Source organism: Nannobrachium achirus (genome assembly GCF_963921795.1).
Source record: "Nannobrachium achirus genome assembly, chromosome: 1".
NCBI lineage: Eukaryota > Metazoa > Chordata > Actinopteri > Myctophiformes > Myctophidae > Nannobrachium > Nannobrachium achirus.
In genome coordinates, this window is record NC_137810.1 from 21,252,452 (window position 1) to 21,273,181 (window position 20,730).

General features: G+C 42.5%; 1 protein-coding gene across 1 annotated transcript in view; it reads left to right on the forward strand.

Annotated features, from left to right (window-relative positions):
- Positions 1–1,985: 1,985 nt before the first annotated feature.
- Positions 1,986–20,730, forward strand: part of mcf2l2 (MCF.2 cell line derived transforming sequence-like 2) — a gene marked incomplete at both ends in the record, with an annotated part of 142,994 nt that continues 124,249 nt past the window's right edge. The window contains one exon of the mRNA XM_080732614.1: positions 1,986–2,064. Coding sequence (XP_080588740.1) covers positions 1,986–2,064 — 79 coding nt within the window. The remainder of the gene's footprint in view (positions 2,065–20,730) is intronic.

The window sequence follows — 20,730 nt, forward strand, 5'->3', positions numbered from 1 at the left end:
CCATCAACCCTGACCTCTCATCCTCTCATTTGTTAACTGGCCAATCTACACGATAATAGGTATCGTGTTTGTGTTTTTCTACTTTATACATTTTCCATTTGATTCTCTTTTGTGCGTTGACTTTGTAGAAGTCAACTGACTAACAAAGAACTACCCCCAAAAAAGCGTGAAACAATAAAGATAATAATAATATAAATTGTTTATTAATCAACAATCAAAAACATTTTAGCCTTTGATCGCGGTGAAGCTCTGTGGCCGTCGCTGTCTACCAGCTGTCAGGTCATCGATTCGATGAGGTACGTCTCTCTCTGTTGTTTGGAAAGCCTTCAAGTAATGCTTAATAATTTATACATCGTTGTACGAGCGGTGTCGCGGGCCGACAATTGCCGATCTACAAGCTCACAACGCATAGCGTTGCGACGCGTTGTGAGCTTGTAGATCTGCTATTGTCGACGCGCGACACCGCTCGTACGACTAAACATAAATCAGGTTTTAAGTGGCCTGGCACTGCTGGCAGAGCAGAGGCAGTGGGCGCAGATGTCTCCTGGCTAATGGTCGTGGTCCCAGGGGTAATCAATGTAGACGCATGGAAAGATGATGATAATGCCCTCGTCTCGCATCCAAAATGCGGAACAGAATCACAGGAGTTGCTGGCCCCTAGTCCTGACAACACTGAATGGATGAACAAAGGCAGACAAATCATCACAAAAAGCGTGGCTGGTATTATTGTTTTGTTTGTGCGCATTGCATGTCTCTATGAGAATATAACAATAGTGGTGGTGGTTGCAACTTGAATTCAGTGTATTTTTCAAGGCCAATATATTCTATAGCCCACAAAGTGGTTGTAAATTAAGTTATTGTGTACAGATAGATAATTGCTGATTTACAACAGTGGGCTGACTGGCCTGATACCTTATTAAATGACAATACCTATCATTAACTCACATTCTGTGTGTATAATTATATATTACATTCAATTGGAATAATACTAATTCCATTCCACTGACAGCTTGGCTCCATGCACCATGTTTTCTCACTGAGACCTATTAACCCCCTATTTCTCTCTCTCTCTCTCTCTCTCTCTCTCTCTCTCTCTCTCTCTCTCTCTCTCTCTCTCTCTCTCTCTCTCTGTCTATGTCTCTCTCCCTCCCTCCAGGCAGGTATAAGCGCCCTGTGATTCGTTTCCTGGTTAGTGACTCAGCTCCTCTATCAGAACAAACAGAGCATCATCAAAGCGACGGTGGTACCCTCCTCCCTGAGCCAGGGGAGACTCCCTCTGGTGTGTTGTTGACTGACACACACAAACAACAACAGCAGCAGCAGCAGCTTTTTATTGTAATTTTTATAATATAAAGAAGCAACCTTTTTGGGTTTTTTTAAGGATCGCCTGAGATCAAATATTGCCTGTGGAGTACATCTTTTTTCCATTTGTAATGTAACAAAAATATGTACTTTGAATGGAGCTGGAATAGCCAGTTTCTGGCAGCATCATGGAATGGATTGCCTGACTGACTGACTGACTGACTGACTGGCTGGCTGACTGACTGACAGCCTTTCTGGCTGGCTTGCTGACTGTGGCTGACTGCTTGGCTATTTACTGACTGACTTATTGATTGGCTGCCTGTCTGCAGCCATGGCTAATTGGGAGTGGTGATGCTTGATTGTGTTTATGTGGATCTGGAAGGAGTCCTCCACCACCAGGAAGAGATGTGACGTAGTACAAAAGATAAGGGTATAGTGAAAGAGAAAAAAAAAAAAACAATAGTCAAATTAAGAGGAAAAAAGGAAAGTGAAGAACAGAGACAATACTAAAAGTGAACAGGAAAGAATAGAAGTGAGTAAACAAAGAGAAAGAAGGGTGCATATTGATTGAAGCGGAGAGGAGAGGAGACCAGAGAGTGGAGGCGGGGTAGAGGACCAGGGGAGAGCGAGAGGAAGAGAGAGAGAGTGAGCGCGGGCAGAGCGGATGCAACACACACCCTGAGATGCTGTGCTGGCTGAGAGAAGAGGAGATGTCGGTCCAGGAGCTGCTAACGAGGGTGGAGTGTGTCATCACACATGTCGGTAAGTCACCTGACACCTGCCCACACACACATCCATGGCTTAATGACCTCATCCTCCCCGCGTGACTCTTCCCCTGCTTTTTATCTATTTCTTTTATTCTGAACATTTGTTTTTCACATCACATTCAAATGTTTAAGGCGACTGGTTTGTTTCCACCGAGCGCGGTACCACTGGGAAATCAATCATACAGTACATTTCATCCTCCTCAAATCTTTCTCTGTTGGTTTTGCGATGCAATAGTTACAGTTTGGTTGTGTGTGTGTGTGTGTGTGTGTGTGTGTGTGTGTGTGTGTGTGTGTGTGTGTGAGTGTGTGTGTGTGTGTGTGTGTGTGTGAGAGAGAGAGAGAGAGAGAGAGAGAGTGTGTGTGTGTGTGTGTGTGTGTGTGTGTGTGTGTGTGTGTGTGTGTGTGTGTGTGTGTGTGTGTGTGTGTGTGTGTGTGTGTGTGTGTGTGTGTGTGTGTGTGTGTAAAACTCTTGCATGCCTGCATATGTGGGTGTGTAGTGAAGGGTGTGTAGTGAAGGGTGTTTCACAGGACATTGTCAAAGTCACATAATTTCTCTCCTCAGCACCATGGCCTGAATAGCGATATCTGGAGGGCTATGCTCCACATGGGAAGTTAATATATGCTAACAGTATAAAGGTATATGTTTTGGCTACCAGTATTAAATGTCTGCTTTGCAGTGGTTTTCTCAGATCTTCATCATAGTGGTGGTGGCACAAGGTCACTGGTACACATGGAACAGTGGTTCCACATAATGAAATGACCTTTTGGGTCTGCGAATTGCTCTCTTTAATGGGATTTTGTATTTGTTTATGTTTTGATGATTTCATAGTTTGACGATCTTATTAAGTCGTCCTTACTCTTACCATTTATTATGGGTCAATAACATTTTTAATGAAGTCTCTAAAGGCACGCTTACGAATGGTAATACATTTTTTATTTTATTTGATCTGATGATCTTGTGAATATTTCATGGAGTACTACAGTACATTGCTATTCCTTACTACTACTATGTACTAACTACGTAGCTCTGAGCTGCAGAGAAAACAAGCAGTGCATTTCTAAACTCAGACTCCCTCCTGTTATACTGTATCTACCTTCTTTACGTCTGTCTGACCGTCTCCATCCTGCTCCCTTCGTTACCTCCATTTCTATCCTGCTATCTCTACCTTCTTTGCTTTGTACCTTCCCTTTTTTATCCTCCCTTTATTCCTCTCCTTCTCTTCTCTTCCAGACATCTAATATCTTCTACTTTTGTCTTGTATTTAAATCCTGTCCCCCTCTTCTATTTTCATTCATTCCCTTCTTCTCTACTCCATCTTTCCCCAATTTTTCCTCATCTCAGCATTTCTCCTTTACTCTGTTTCTCCTTTCCTGTATTCCCTCTCTTCTTATCTCCTGTGTTTCTAATGCCCCCTTTCCTCTTCTCTCCATCTTTTCTTTCTGCTATTTAATGTAATCTAATCTAATCTTATTACCCACCCTCCGTCCTTCCTCTCTTGTGCTCTTTTCCTGTGCTCCGCTCTCCTCATCTTCTGCTGTCTCCACCGCCCCATTCCCCTCTTCCAACATCCTCCTCTACCTTCGCATTATTCAGTGTGCGTGCGGGTCTTTCCAGCATAGCAGGGAAGTAGGTTATTGTGCCACGCTGGAGATTGTCACAGAGCAGACTCCATCATTGCACTTCCTGCGTCGCAGAGGGGGGAGGGGCACTGTGCAGCGGGTTGCCATAGAAACTGCATCAGCCTCTGAGAGCCGAGCAGGCCCGCATTGATTCATTGCGAGACAGCCTCATATGGGATGGTGTCTGCTATGGTACTCTGGAGATAGAGCCGATGTTTGCGTGGGGAGCGGAAGGTTCCCGGTTGGATCCAGGGATCCTTCTGGCTTAGTGTCATTGAGCAAAACAGTGAACACGGATCCCTGGGTGCTTTTCAATAGATGCCCTCTGCTCCTATTAGTTAGGATGGGTTAAATGCAGTAGACAAATTCCAGGTATCTGCAAATGTACCTGACCAACAATACCCCAACAACGACTAAAGGTGACACAATTTATTTACAAGATGTGGTTATCCCAGTTTTCATTCTCTTTCTTGCTAATTGTACATGTAAGTCCTTCTCCTCTTTCTGTATCTCTTTCTGAATCACATTCTATCACTTGCTGTCTTTCTCTCATTATTTATCCCTCTGCCTATTTTACAACTTCTGTCCAACACATTTGGGGCCAAAAATAATGCTGTTATTACACCAGCAGGGTGCTCACTTGTTCACTCACTGAACTGCTTTCCCACTCCTCTGTGAACAACCGCAGCAAAGCTGCAGGGTTGCTTTCTCCAGCAGTTGCAATATTGTCCTTTCTGTAGAACACCAGCACAGCTAAATGCATATAAGAGAAATATTGATCTCTATGCATACCTTTCAATTCTAAATATTGTTTGAGTTAGTGGACTGGGATACACATTCAGTTTGGTCACTCTATTGAATATAAGAGGTTCTTTTTTGTTGGAACTTCAGTGTCATGCTGAATGGAGAGGGTTGTTCTTATGTTGACATGATGTGATGTAATTGATCTAATTTGATGTCCATTCCTATTGCCATATCCTAAATCACTAAAGACACATTGTGGGAAGCGCTCCCCTTATCAAATGTGCAGCACACGTACAGTGCGCTACAGTGCACACACACACAGGCATGAATAATCGCTGGTACTGATTCACACACGCACGCGCTCCAAAATTGTTTGTACATGAGCACATAAAAGTAAAGCACTGGAATATTGCTTTCAAAAGCATAATAAGGGCAGGTGGCAGCAGAATAAAGCTAGAATTATACAATATAGCCAATTTACAAACATGTTGCTTGCCCCGGGATACCTTTATGGCACAACATAGTATAACTTAGACATAACTCAGGCTTTGGAGTAGTTATTTTGATCAGCATTGCCACAAGGTGAGAAAAAAAACACACTGTTTGTTTGGATTACAACCAAGGAGTTCTCTCAAGGAATGAACTTTTCACTGGCAATATAAATAACTGATCAAATCAGAGTTTGCCTGGAAACAGTAAAATAACATTACATCCTGGAAGCTGGGGGATTACAGAAGTAAAGAAGCAAGATAAGCATACTGAGGCTATTCAATAATGGAAAGTATTCTATCAGAGTCCTGAGTCAGCATAGAATACACAGATTATTTTTTCCCCCTCTTCTTTTATTTCCCTTCACAATTTAGTCATTGCCAATTCCTCGCATGTGTGTCCCTGTCACTGCCAACTCCTACTTTAGTGTGTCTAGAGTCTGGGGGCAGCAGTGGCTCAGTAGGTAGAGAGGCAGCTTGAGAAACGGAAGTTTCCCACTTCGGACCCAGGCTCCCCGAGAGTTAATGTCGAAGAGTCCTTGAGCAAGACACTGAACCCCTAATTGCTCCCGATGAGCAGGATGGTGCCTTGCACGGTTTCCTCCATGAATGTAAGGCACATTGTAAAGTGCCTTGGATAAGGGCACTATATACAGTAAATGCACAATTTACCATTTAGACTGTAGACTCCAAATAGGTGAAACCCACATATGTAGTGATTAGGTGCCAAACAATGAAAACCAAAAAGTAAAAAAAAAAGCCTTTTACATTGGAGCTACGAGTGTGTGATTACTCTTTTGTATTTTTACTAGAGGTTTGCGGCCCTTCGGGCCGCTCACATCTAGAGATCGCGCCTGCTTTGCAGGCGCTTACAGCTACGTTGCAGCAGTGATCCACCCACATCCATCCATCCATCCACAACCATCCATCCATCCATCCATCCACATCCATCCACATCCATCCATCCATCCATCCATCCATCCACGCATCCATCCATCCATCCATCCATCCATCCACATCCATCCATCCATCCATCCATCCATCCATCCATCCATCCATCCATCCATGCATCCATCCATCCACATACATGCATCCATCCACATCCATCTATCCATCCACATCCATCCATCCACATCCATCCATCCATCCATCCATGCATCCATCCATCCATCCATCCATCCATCCATCCATCCACATCCATCCATCCATCCGTCCGTCCGTCCATCCATCCATCCATCCATCCATCCATCCATCCACATCCATCCATCCATGCATCCATCCATCCACATACATGCATCCATCCACATCCATCCATCCATCCACATCCATCCATCCATCCACATCCATCCATCCATCCACATCCATCCATCCATCCATCCACATCCATCCATCCGTCCGTCCATCCACATCCATCCATCCATCCACATCCATCCATCCGTCCATCCACATCCATCCATCCATCCACATCCATCCATCTCCATCCATCCGTCCATCCACATCCATCCATCCATCCATCCATCCATCCATCCATCCACATCCATCCATCCACATCCATCCATCCATCCATCATCCATCCATCCATCCATCCATCCATCCGTCCATCCACATCCATCCATCCATCCATCCATCCATCCATCCATCCACATCCATCCATCCATCCATCCATCCACATCCATCCATCCATCCATCCATGCATCCATCCATCCATCCATGCATCCATGCATCCATCCATCCACATCCATGCATCCATCCATGCATCCATCCACATCCATGCATCCATCCATGCATCCATCCACATCCATCCATCCATCCATCCATCCATCCATCCATCCATCCATCCACATCCATCCATCCATCCATCCACATCCATCCATCCATCCATCCATCCACATATCCACATCCATCCATCCATCCATCCATCCATCCATCCACATCCATCCATCCACTTACTGTACTGTACTGTACTTTACTGTACTCTACTGTACCCGACTGTACCGTATTGTACTGTACTTTACTGTACTCTACTGTACCCATCCATCCATCCATCCACATCCATCCATCCATCCGTCCGTCCGTCCATCCATCCATCCATCCATCCATCCATCCATCCATCCATCCATCCATCCACATCCATCCATCCATGCATCCATCCATCCACATACATGCATCCATCCACATCCATCCATCCATCCACATCCATCCATCCATCCACATCCATCCATCCATCCACATCCATCCATCCATCCATCCATCCACATCCATCCATCCGTCCGTCCATCCACATCCATCCACATCCATCCATCCGTCCATCCACATCCATCCATCCATCCACATCCATCCATCTCCATCCATCCGTCCATCCACATCCATCCATCCATCCATCCATCCATCCATCCACATCCATCCATCCACATCCATCCATCCATCCATCATCCATCCATCCATCCATCCATCCGTCCATCCACATCCATCCATCCATCCATCCATCCATCCACATCCATCCATCCATCCATCCATCCACATCCATCCATCCATCCATCCATCCATGCATCCATCCATCCATCCATGCATCCATCCATCCATCCATCCACATCCATGCATCCATCCATGCATCCATCCACATCCATGCATCCATCCATGCATCCATCCACATCCATCCATCCATCCATCCATCCATCCATCCATCCACATCCATCCATCCATCCATCCATCCACATCCATCCATCCATCCATCCATCCACATATCCACATCCATCCATCCATCCATCCATCCATCCATCCATCCATCCACATCCATCCATCCACTTACTGTACTGTACTGTACTTTACTGTACTCTACTGTACCCGACTGTACCGTATTGTACTGTACTTTACTGTACTCTACTGTACCCGACTGTACCGTACTGTACTGTACTTTGCTGTACTCTACTGTACCCGACTGTACCATACTGTACTGTACTTTGCTGTACTCTACTGTACCCGACTGTACCGTACTGTACTGTACTTTGCTGTACTCTACTGTACCCGACTGTACCGTATTGTACTGTACTTTGCTGTACTCTACTGTACCCGACTGTACCGTACTGTACTGTACTTTACTGTACTCTACTGTACCCGACTGTACCGTACTGTACTGTACTTTGCTGTACTCTACTGTACCCGACTGTACCGTACTGTACTGTACTTTGCTGTACTCTACTGTACCCGACTGTACCGTATTGTGCTGTACTTTGCTGTACTCTACTGTACCCGACTGTACCGTACTGTGCTGTACTTTGCTGTACTCTACTGTACCGTACTGTGCTGTACTTTACTGTACTCTACTGTACCCGACTGTACCGTATTGTACTGTACTTTGCTGTACTCTACTGTACCCGACTGTACCGTATTGCACTGTACTTTGCTGTACTCTACTGTACCCGACTGTACCGTATTGTACTGTACTTTGCTGTACTTTGCTGTACTCTACTGTACCCGACTGTACCCGACTGTACCGTACTGTGCTGTACTTTACTGTACTCTACTGTACCCGACTGTACCGTACTGTGCTGTACTTTACTGTACTCTACTGTACCCGACTGTACCGTATTGTACTGTACTTTACTGTACTCTACTGTACCCGACTGTACCGTACTGTACTGTACCCGACTGTACCGTACTGTACCCGACTGTATCTTACCGTATTGTACCGTACCCCCCCCCCCCCCCCCTCTCTCTCTCTCTCTCTCTCTCTCTCTCTCTCTCCCCCTGTGCAGCTGACCCCCCCCTTCCCTCTTGTAACCTGAGAACTTGGTGATGATAATGACACATTGGTCTACAGAGGATTGCGCAATAGGTATTGCGAAATAACCATACAAACACAAACTGTACGGTAAATATGCATTTTGAAAACATGAAATGTTGACAGCGCAAAGCGTCCAGGTTAGTCTGTCCTGGTGTGTGTGTTTATGAGAGGTGTTGTCAGATATTGTAAATGTAGATACAGTTTGAAGTGTGTCAAGTGTGTCTCACCATTGGAATGTTGGGAGGGTGCAGACAACCACGTCTCCTCCGATAGCACATGGAGTCACCAGTCACCACTTTTCACCTGACAGTAGGACGTTTCACCGGGAAGACAAGACACATAATGACAATCATTAATATATTAATACTGCAATGTATGCAGAGGAACATGCATGCTTTCCCTCCCCCAGACCCCAGTGTCCACTGTACACAGATTCTTACCTCACTCTAAAAACAAAAACTAGGCTCTACTCAATTTTATTGGTGAAACATTTTTACACTCAAAAATATTGAGTAAATATTACTGTTATGAAATCAGGTAGATGATACTCAATTAATTTGAGTAAAAGTAACCAAAACTTGTACGTACTTATTAACAACTAAAATTGAGTACAATGACCTAAAGAAATTGAGTAGATATAATTAAATTATTCAGTCAATGCCACAAAAGACTACAAGTAAATACATTGAAATATTAAGTAGATCTAATTGAATATTAGAGTATGATTTAACAAAACAAATATGTCACATTTACTCTATTCATTTACTTTTATTGATTTAATTCATATAGTACCATTTACCCCTTTCATTTACTTTACCTTTTACTCCAGGAGTACATGATGTCAAATGAATACACATGAAATAATTATGCAGATAATTATGTTTTTAATCAACTAATTTTGACCAGTGTAACACCACATCAAGTATGAACATTCAACATACTTTAGTATGTAAATGACATGCAACAATGCCTGCAAAAACAATATGTTTAAAGATAATGATCAGGAAAGGGGTATCCCTGACACTTTTAAAATGTTCTGTTTACTAAAGAGCAGTGTGTGTTCACAATACTGTATATAAGTACCTCTAATTGAACTGTGCATACTGTAAGTAAGCAGTCTGTCAAACATTATGCACCATAAGAACAATGAGCCCATCAAATGAACAGTAAGTCATAACCACAAAATACATTAAAGAAGACAGTCAGAGGCCATTTGGCACGAAAGAAAATCACAACTTGGAATATGAAATAATAAATAAGCATTTACAGTAGCTCAACATTTAAACATATTGACTATGCACACGTGTAATGTCTCTATGCTAAACTGACCTGTTTGCATTATGACTCGAATGCAGAAACAAACACTTTACATTAACTAATTACTATCAGCAACAAATACCATTGCAAAAATGCTGTTTTGACAATAAATCCACTTTCAATACCCACTTTCTGAGAGCATCTTGCTGAACAGTAGTCGGCAAGCAGACATTTTTTCAGTCTCTGAACTTTGGCTGAAAGGTGTCCAGGATCCAACTCAACTAGTACTTTTTGGAACATCTCAAGACCATATCTGAGGTTCTTGGGGTATCTCAGATTAAAGGCATAGAACAGTCCCAACAGATAGCAGCAGACCCCCAAGATTGTTGAGGGCAGTGATGCCCTTAATCACAATACCTACATCAGTAGGTTCATTCATTGAGTCCTCTTGGTTCTGCAGCAGGTAGATCTTCATCTTCATCATCACCTCCTCTGTCAACTTCTCTTCTACTCTGACAGGTGCACCAGCAGCTTCCTAATTGTTTAGAGCTCACTTTCAGGCTAAATGTTACAAGACACACAGACACACATTGAGCAATCCTAGCTGTCTCCACACATGCAGCCCTGGGCATAATCTTGAATCAGTTGGACCAGACATGCAACGGATGCAACAGCCATTCAGCCAATGTCACAACCTCATTCTCTGGACATCACTATGCTGTTCCTTTGCATGTGATGGTCTCATCCACGATGACATTAAAACGTCAAAACATTTATTTTACTAACTTGAAAGTCCTTGATCTTGACACTATCTTCTTCCAGATGGTCGATGAGACATCGGATGATGACCTCTCGTGTTCGTTGTTTGGGGATTCCTCTCTGCAGAATAGAAAAATAATTATTTGAACAATAAAGAAAAAGTATGACTGCACTTTCATAACTAACATAAACTTTGGCAATACAATTGTTTCCACAACCCAGTTTTAGCAACGGAAGCTGGGAGACTGTCCTTAGTAGCTATTAAGACATACATTTAGAAATGAATAATCAGGAGAGAGAGTTGCAGGGGATAAAGATGAGTTTAGCATAAATTAATATAGTAATTATTGTCATTAGCCAGGTGAAATATAATTAAAGCAGTTAGAGTAAATGAAAGTTTCATACCTGAAGTACAATACTCATTTGTGCCCAAACTGCCCTTCTTGGACTGGAACATGGACAGTAGTTTGGGGGTATAGAAGTCCAACATTGCCATACATTCTGGCTCAAGATTCAGTGTGGTGATCATCCTGAACTTTGCACTAACCTGGAAGACAGAGATGAGGGGAAGAGAGTAAAAAAGAAGACATGTAGATAATAATGTAGGCCTATACCTGTGTATTTTATCTTCATTGTACACACCATTGTATGCAGCTGTGCATAGCTTGTAATAAATGCAAAAAGTCACAATGACTAGAGGGCTTGCACATTCCCCTCACTGTAACCTTATAGCTGCAAACCTTTGTAAAGAACATAAGTTATACCCAATACATTTGTGTAGCCTATATGCACAAAGATACAGTAAATCTACTTACCAATATTTGCAAACACTCTCCAGGTTTCTTGTTGAAGAAGATGTGTGCTGCTGCTGTTTGTTGACAGAATGTTCCAGTGGAACTTTCCCATGAACCCTTGTGTACAATTTTGAATCTTAGTCATATCTACTCAATTGTTTAAGTTGTTGTGAGAGATGAAAGATTATTAAGTTGGAATGAATAATAATTAAGGGTCTTTTTAAATTGATCCATATAAGTACTCCATACTCAAATATTATGAAGGAAAATTACCAAAACAAATTGAGTATAATTCATGAATAAAATCAGTTGGTCAAATACTAATTTATTCTCATGAAATTAACTCAAATAATATATGTACATCTAACTCAAAAAGAACAGTTGGATTTTTACTCATTTTGTTTGGTGTGACCTACTCAAACAATCACATACATGATATTCAGTGATTTTATTGAGTAAATATAACCTTTTCTAATAGTGCTATTTACTCGGTCACAGAATTCTTTCTTAGAGTGTTGTCCTGTACGGCGTGAATGCTTACATAGAAACCTGGCTAATTGATCCCCCCGCCACCTCCATATCACAATGTGACTCACAACTGGACATCTTATCTGCTATTGGTAGCTGATGACATCATATACAGTAAGGACACAAACATGGATATATGAGTAATCTACCGTAACATCTGTGTCACAGTCATGCATAATTCATCATGGCATGCAGCTTTATGGATGTCAAATTCAAAATGGCCACCCTGTCCTATTGAAATGCATTGTCAAGATGATTAGTGCCGACACCAATAGATCAGAGCTCTTTGCTGGGAGGGACAATAGTATTCTTGTTCAGTTCAACCTTCTTTGAACTGAGCCTCCCCTTTCCTCCTAAGCCTGCGTGGACCCCTATAGTGGCAATCAAAGGAGTGTGTGTTATGCAGTCTTCATGAGTGACCCTCAGAGTTTCCAGTGGAGAAGGTCAGGTTCTAGTGCGACTGGAAGCAGAGTGTTGCTATGTTTTGCTGCCCCTAGCAACTGATGGAACACAGAAGAGGACAATGCCTCTTGTGTCCACAGGGAATTGTTCGGACATAAACATGCTCCATATGGACAGTGGCATATAGGATATTAATAAGAAGAACAACAGCCCCATTTCCTCAGTTTGAATGAACAGAATGTAAATGGAGTATTTATAGTAAATTATCGGTGAGAACGGAGAAGCGATATTGGCACTTTGGCAGTGGTAGTGGTTGCAGAGTCAAGTTTTGAAAGTGTTTTTATATATTTGAGTTGCAGGAATACCTTCAAATTAACCACATGACATATTCTGGACATGACATAATTGGCGAACATTTCCCGGAAAATATAAGATCTACAGGCTCACAATGTGTCACGTTGTGCACTTGTAGATTGGTTATTTTTTGGTGCAGAGAGAAAGAGGAGGGGGGGAAAGTACACAGCCCGGGGGGACACCAATGAAGCATACAGTAAGTGGTTAATTGTAGACATGATTATTTGCTGAAAGGGGGTAGGGGCTTATATGGTTGAAGTGCAGCACTGGTTAGCTGTACCGGAGTTGACTGACAGAGTGAATGAGGGGCAGCCGTGCAGCATTGCAGTCATCCGTTTCTAATGGGACTAAGAGGATTATTAGCAATGCCAGCCACTTAGAGAAACATACATCTGACTGACTGGGCATGCGTACAATTAACGTAACCAACCACTGTGTATGATTTGTTAAAGGGAATTGTTTACATTTGTCATATAGGCTTTAAAGTGCATTTACAGCTATTTACTAATTTATATGGATAATAGGGATTCTCCCACAGACATACACCCAAACCCACTGCGAGGGAGGGAAGGAGGGGGGTTGGGAGACTTAGAGAGAGCGAGAGACAGAGAAAGAAGAAAGTAGGCTGGAAAATGCATTAACATGTTTGGGTAATCGGTGCAGTATGTTGGCTCCAGAGGCATCAAGTACTAAGCATATCTTCAACAGATGTGGGGAATCTGCTCTTGATGCTATGTCAAAAACATAGTCTCTACAACATGCAACGTCTCTAAGTGTGTGTGTGTGTGTGTGTGTGTGTGTGTGTGTGTGTGTGTGTGTGTGTGTGTGTGTGTGTGTGTGTGTGTGTGTGTGTGTGTGTGTGTGTGTGTGTGTGTGTGTGTGTGTGTGTGTGTGTACATACATACGTACGTGTGTGAGCGTGTGTGTGTGTGTGTCATGTTCGCATTTGCATGCTTGGTATGTGTGCGCACATTTTTATATAGACTGAATTAAGGCTGACATTTTACTAGCTGTCCACTGTCCTTCTGTCTCTGCAACAATATAGTCTCTAGACAAGTAGGATAAAGCATTTGTTGACACACTGTTGTCAGGAAGGATCTGAAGTCAGATGCAGTTTATCCATGATAATATTAATCATGGTTTGGACCCATAGGTTGTGTCAACTAGACACCAATATGGTCACTGCATCTGTGCTCTGTTCTCTGTCAGCTGGCTCAGCAGTCTGTTGTCTGCAGCCTTGAACAGATGACGAGTCACTGTCTGTTACAACTTGTCATTCACACCCAGGCATACTCTCTTTGAAGGAATTCCATACCAGAGGCATAATGGGGTACTTTAACCTTTTGACATTTTCTTCCACAGAAAGACATGAATGCATTTTTTTCTTCTTTGTAGTAGTTTATCATTTCATTTCCAGTCCAACGGGTACTGTAGTAGCTCATTATCTTGTGGCTAGTGATGCTTGTAGGTGATAATGGGGGTCAGACATGCTATAATACATCACATTTCAGCAAACTGCAGTACTAAAGCAATTTCATGTTTGATTATACAAGTTAACTTGTATAAGTAAAAATGAAATTGCTGACACTTGTTAAAAATGTCTTGCCACTATTACCGGTATATGAACACATTTTCTGTTCAGTCGCAAACAATAGAAAAACACTTGGAACTCATTCAGTTGCTGCATATTTTGCCCAATATCTTGATGTTTAAAATTATCTTTTGGTAGTTAGAAAACAAACACTTTGGTGATCCAAACATCTTTTGGTCGCAGTAAAGTAGACAGGTTGGATTAGTGGTTCGGGTCCACACTCTGATGCAACAACTGTAATAACATGGCCCTGTTGATTACATTTATAGACCTTTGTACAGTAGTTCTTGGCACAGACTGAAATAACTCATCTGTAGTTATGTTAGTACAACAGCTAGGAATGTGTGCATCTTTGTTGTATTATTTATGGCAGTAGTTGACACAGCAGACACTGACAACTTAAAAGTAGCGCAGTGTTTTTGTCTCAGACACAGAGGTTAAGATGTTCTGCCCTTGTACAAAGAGAAATACCAAACCTGCGGGGTGAACAATAGGAAGGTCAGCGGTTCTAGCTTTTCCAGCTCATCCATGTCCCAGACAGATGGGACAGTTGGCTTCCTTCCTGTTCTCTTCCTGGTTCACTGGTTACATCATGTCAAATAAATATCTCTCTTGTTTTGATATAACAGGGCACAACCATAAAGATTCATTCAATGGCGATGGCCAGATTAGCCACACTCTCTTGTTTTCAAACTATATAGTTTAACATTTTGAATTACCGTAATATTGTCTCGTCATCCAGGGGATATTGTATCTGTTCAGTAAATTGAGAGCAAGTAAACAGGTGTGGAGATCGAGGGAGATACTCTTAAACCAAGTTTACCTGTTTAATATCTTTTTTGTTCTAATTTATTGCCAGGGCTATTATTTGTATACCAGGGTACACTCCCAGTACTCTCCCAGTATTTTGAAATGATTTTCTCAATTCAAGCTGCACTATGTAACTTTCCTTTTCTACCCCGGATTTGAACCTGGTTTCCTGTGCAAGTGCTGACATTTTTACCATTGAGCTATTAATAGAGCATCCTTGCTTGTTCAGGGGATAAATTTAATCTTGACCATCAGGTCAAAATTCGTGTCAGATCCTGTGTCTAGGTGAGACATGATCAAAATGTCCCAATAGAAGAGCAGGGAGACAATACAACCACCCCAATTGTTAAAGTTATAATTTGTATTAAAATAGTACTGCTCTTTTATTGAGACATTTAGATTGTGTCAAAGGTCATGTTCACCTAGACACAGGATCTGACACCAATGTTGACCTGATGGTCAAGATTCAAATGTATCCCTCGAGCAAGTATAGGATCAATTAGCTCAATGGTAAAAATGTCAGCACTTGCACAGGGAACCGGGTTCAAATACGGGGTAGAAGAAGAAAGTTACATAATGCAGGTTTAAGTATGAGAAAATAGCATTCTAAAAATACAAATATGCAATATGGAGGAGGTACTAGGTTTCTGCCCGACAGGGAGGATATATACGGTATAACACATGTTGCCTATAATGTTTTCCTGCAAGTCAAGACGAGAGCTAATGATAGTAGGTATTGTTATTTTCAGTCTTTCCATCTGAGCATACATCCCAACAAGTATGTCCACAACACAATGCTCTCCATAACTCCCGTGTGTGACAGCCCTATGGCCACTCAGGGCCTGTTGTTTTCTTACCCAGAACCCCACTAGGCTTTGTTGCTATGACGTCAGAGCTGTATTCTCTCTCCTCTTCCTCTTCCTGTCTCCGTTACGTGAGAGGGGTTCAGGAGGGGAGTGGGTCTCTCTCCATATCCTTCGGAAAGTGTTTGTCTTTCTTTCTCTCAGCCCTCCGTTGGACACAAGCCCAGCTGACCAGCCTGAATCTCACCAGCTTACTGCTCTTTCTCCGCTGGACCAGGCTGCTCCCCTACAGCAGCAATACAATAGAACAATAGCGTTGACCCACTGGGCCAAAGAAGGAATTCAGTTGAGGAGAGCTCATTTTCTCAGGACAGTAAGGTCTAGCTAGACTGTGTCCTGCATGGGAGATTGAACAAATGCCACACTCTATTCGGAAAGGGTCAAGGGAGTTTCTGATGCAGTGAAGAGTGGCATTTGGACAAGCAGGCTCTTGAACCACTATAGAGATGAAGGTCACTATGTCAGGCAGCAGCTCCACTATAGGCCAGTACTGCCTGATGTGGTGACCTCAGTGATTCTCAAAGTTTTTTTAATTTCAAGAACCCCAAGTGTGATATGCATTTAGGCCATGGCTCCCTATTTGATGCGATCTTTGAGAGGTGCTAACCGCTCCTACACCTGGCTTTGTCTGTTTGTCCCGTATCTGTCCGGACTGACTGTGATTGGTCAATTGGTGTCTGTTTGTACACTCAGGGTGACATTGGCCAAGCTTCGCAGGGAGATTAATTGGCACTGCTCACTTCACACTGGGTGTGATTTCTTTTAATCTCTAGGACCCAACGCTACTCTGTTAAGTCCTCTGTGTTAATGTAACCTCGCGTCACCAGACTTTCCATGTCGGACGAAAAAGTACTACTACAAACTACAACATGTAACGTTATTTCAAATCAATTTGTTTATTCTTGCTAGTCGCACTACGAGTTAGAATGAAGATGAACATACTAAACGATTATTATACCAAAAGAAACAAAGCGATTATATCAATAAACCAATTTTAATCATTATGGAGGTGCACAGGTTCCAGTAAGTGGTTCCGGCCGCCTGTACTCCGCTTGATGACTACAACGTGACGTAAAACATGTTTCCGCTCCCGACCGGATCAGAAACCCCAAAATGGAATCGGTCCCAGGCTAGTGTTAATGTAACTCTGAGAACAAGGTTCCATCTGTCTGTAACTCGTTACAGCTGGTGACTCCCTGGAACCCCCACAAGGACCTCTGACCCCACGTTGAGAACCAGTGCACCAGGCCATGCTAACCCTAACCTAACATTCCTGTTGTAACCTGATGTGCAGAGGTGTGCAGTGATGCACAACATGGAGCTTGGTTTTGCAAGGGATTTACAGGAGGTGATCACACCCAGGAGTTAAATTCCAGACATGTATCAAAAAGATGACTTGTCTGATGACGTTATATCCATTGTGTGTCATTTTGGAGGACACTGTCTAATGTGGTGGTCAAATGCTCAGTGAAAATGCTGAAATAAGAAATGTACCATGGCATACCAGAGATGTAGTTGGGGCTAATGCAATGCGATGAGAAATTGTTTGCGGTTAATATCTATTATTTTTTAGACTTAATAATAATAATTGTTTTTATTTATTTATGCTTTATTTTAGACAGAGCCAGAGAGACTGGAAAGGCAGTAGAGAGAGATGGAACACAGGGAATACCGTAAATAGAATCAGGTCGCGGTCGTTTTCAGCGGCAGGAAGGACTAGAGCTTTATTTATGTGGTGTGCGCTCTTACTCTGTGATCAACGAGGGCGCACCTAAATATTCTTCTTTTAAATGGATACCTTGTTCTGGAGTGGCACTGTGCAATTATTTTGAAGTCCGTATTATTATGATTTATGGCTGTGTCTAGGGAGGAGCAGGAGGGAGCCGTTTGTGGGGAGTCCAAGGACACCGTGAGGAAACATATGAACTGCCTCTATTCTCCTCGGCTGTCAACTTGAACCCACTGACCCTGGGCTTTAGTGTGCACGCGTGCACACACATGCACACATATGCAGCACACTTATGCACATGTAAGCATCTTCTGTGTGTCTTATAGCATGTGTTTGAACTACATACCTGCACATGTATGTACAGCTTTTACTGTACAGACTCAGAGTGCAGTGTGTGTGTAGTACATCTATCTTTATCGTTCTTCTTTGGGAATGAGCTCACACCTGTGCAGGAAGACATTTTCAGTTTCTTTGTGCAGCGGACTACAAGACGGACTACGGGATCAATAGCACTGCAGATTTCTCTACAAAACCCCAAATCTCATCATTTCTTTGCAGTGCTGCAGTCTCGGGTCATGTGCAGAAAATCGTATTTCTTTCCTTATACCCCACGCAGCAGTTTCAAAGGGATACAGAGGCAGAACGAGTATAGAAATATCTCTGTCAAGAAATACATTATTTAAATTGTCTACAGAGGTTTCTACAGCATATTGGTTGGATTTTGGATCAGCGGTTCTACAAAAAAGAAATGTTTCGTACAACTGTACATCGTGCAAGTACAGTAATGGCAGGGGAAGCAGCTAAGAAAATCTGAGTTATCCGTGTGCAAAGGAAAATCTGAGTTATCCGTGTGCAAAGGAGTCTTTTGCACGCATGTTTTAATGCTCAGCAATGTTTTTTTTTTGCATGGAACAGACAGCAGTAAAACCTGACTTGTGTCTGTGATGTCCACCATATGATTGTATGTAAAAGTCTGTGCGTGTCAGTATCTGTCAGTCCTTGTCCCTTTTATACCCATATATGGAGAACACTGATGGCATCAGTAGGACTAAGTCTGTGCGTGTCAGTGTGATGTAAAACACAATATGCCCATATATGGAGATATCTGTGTCTCTCAGTCCTTATCCCCTTTTATGGGCATATTGGTTGGATCGGCAGTTCTTCTGAAACATTTTGTTTTGTACAACTTTAGGGGAAATAGCTAAGAAAAAATCTGAGCTATCCGTGTGTGAACCAACCATGTCCTGTGAGACCCCTGTCATGCGCTCTCTGCGTCAATTAGTTGTTGAGATCTCTCTTTCTCCGATTTCTCCTTGGGATGTTTCTGAGATTTGATGCTTGTTGAAATCACAGCAGTTGTCTAGTGACATCTGACTGAACACAGAGCAGACAACAACAGCTGCTCTCATTAGCCATCGACTTGTGGGAACATATTGATCATTATTCACTTAAGCTCTCGTCGTATGACGAATAGCGGAAATAGCCGAGCTACAAGCTCATAATGTGTCGCATTTGCAATGAGTTGTGAGCTTCTCGATTGAAAGTGGTAAATTATTCAGATCGTGCTGAAAGCATTTTTCCATCTGCTGTGAAAGGAAAACAAAACAGTCGTGTCACGTGTGTAACCAGAGACAGTAGGACAGGAAGGAGTGTTTGTCTGGATCATAACAGGCCTGTGTCTTTATTTGGTCTGCTTCCTGTTTAGAATAGAGCATAGAGCTGGCCAAGGCCCTCAGTGATCTCACCTCTGATGTAATTAAAGCCCCCTCCCTGCACCTGATATTGAGCATAGAGATCAGACAGCCAACACATGGTTTTCATTTTCGTTTTCACTTATTCACTTGCATACTTTATACCAGGGGTCTTCAACGTTTTCAGGCCAAGGACCCCTTAGTTGAGAGAGAGATGAAGCGGGGACCCCCACAACCTTTTCAGAGATTCCATAGTTTCATTGTTTGACAGCACAATCATCAGTGTATTTTGGATTTATGTCAATTTGTATTTTCAGATATTTAACCACATGAACCGTCAGTACTTAATAAACTTGACCTTTCACTCCGTATAATCTGCTCTTTTCCCCCTCTACACAAACTCTTTGCTAAAAATAGCTGATCTACAAGCTCACAACGCCTCGCACTCTGCTATTTTTGGCTAAAGTTCCCAGAATATGGACACTAGGGTTCAAAAAGAAGAAAAAGGTTTCTATCACTTAAAGATTTTGAGAACCCCCTGTAACTCTGTAACTCTTGGGACCCCAGACCCCCTGTTGAAGACCCTTGCTTTATACAACAATGGCTTAATAGTCTTTTCATGAATTAGCTATATTTACTTGAAATCACCCTGTTGTGGAGCTTTTACTTGCATTATGTAACAGTTGTTGACATGTTGTATGACATGCTCAAGGGGACTCCACCTCATTCTGAGTACTCTGCTTCCCACCCCTCATCAATGCGTGCAGTCTCTCGACTCACCCACAGATTTTTAAAAGCTTCATCCCAATGGATGACTTGAATCAAAGAGCTCCTTGATCCTAAACGTTCAATTTATTTTCATTTATATCAACTGATTTATGCTCCCGCAACCAAATGTTGTGTGATGTGCAAAAATGAAAATATGTTCAAATGGCGTCTGGGGTGTGTTTTGTGCTGCTTATGATGGTGAGGTCTGAAAGTCTCTTATTGGCCCACTTTCTCTCTCTCTCTCTCTTTCAGATGACTTTACCAAAAACACATGTACATGTAGAGACTAGAGAAAAGAGGGGCAGGTCATGGAGAGAATTAACTGCTTTAGGCCAAAGGGAATTAGAATGCAAACGAAATTTTTAACTTTAAAAACATTGCCAGCTGTTTTGCAAGTGTTTCCAGAGGCTGTAGTCCAACTATCTCTGGCATAGGATGGGACTGAATCTGTCATAGTCAAGATCTGCTATAAAACCCTC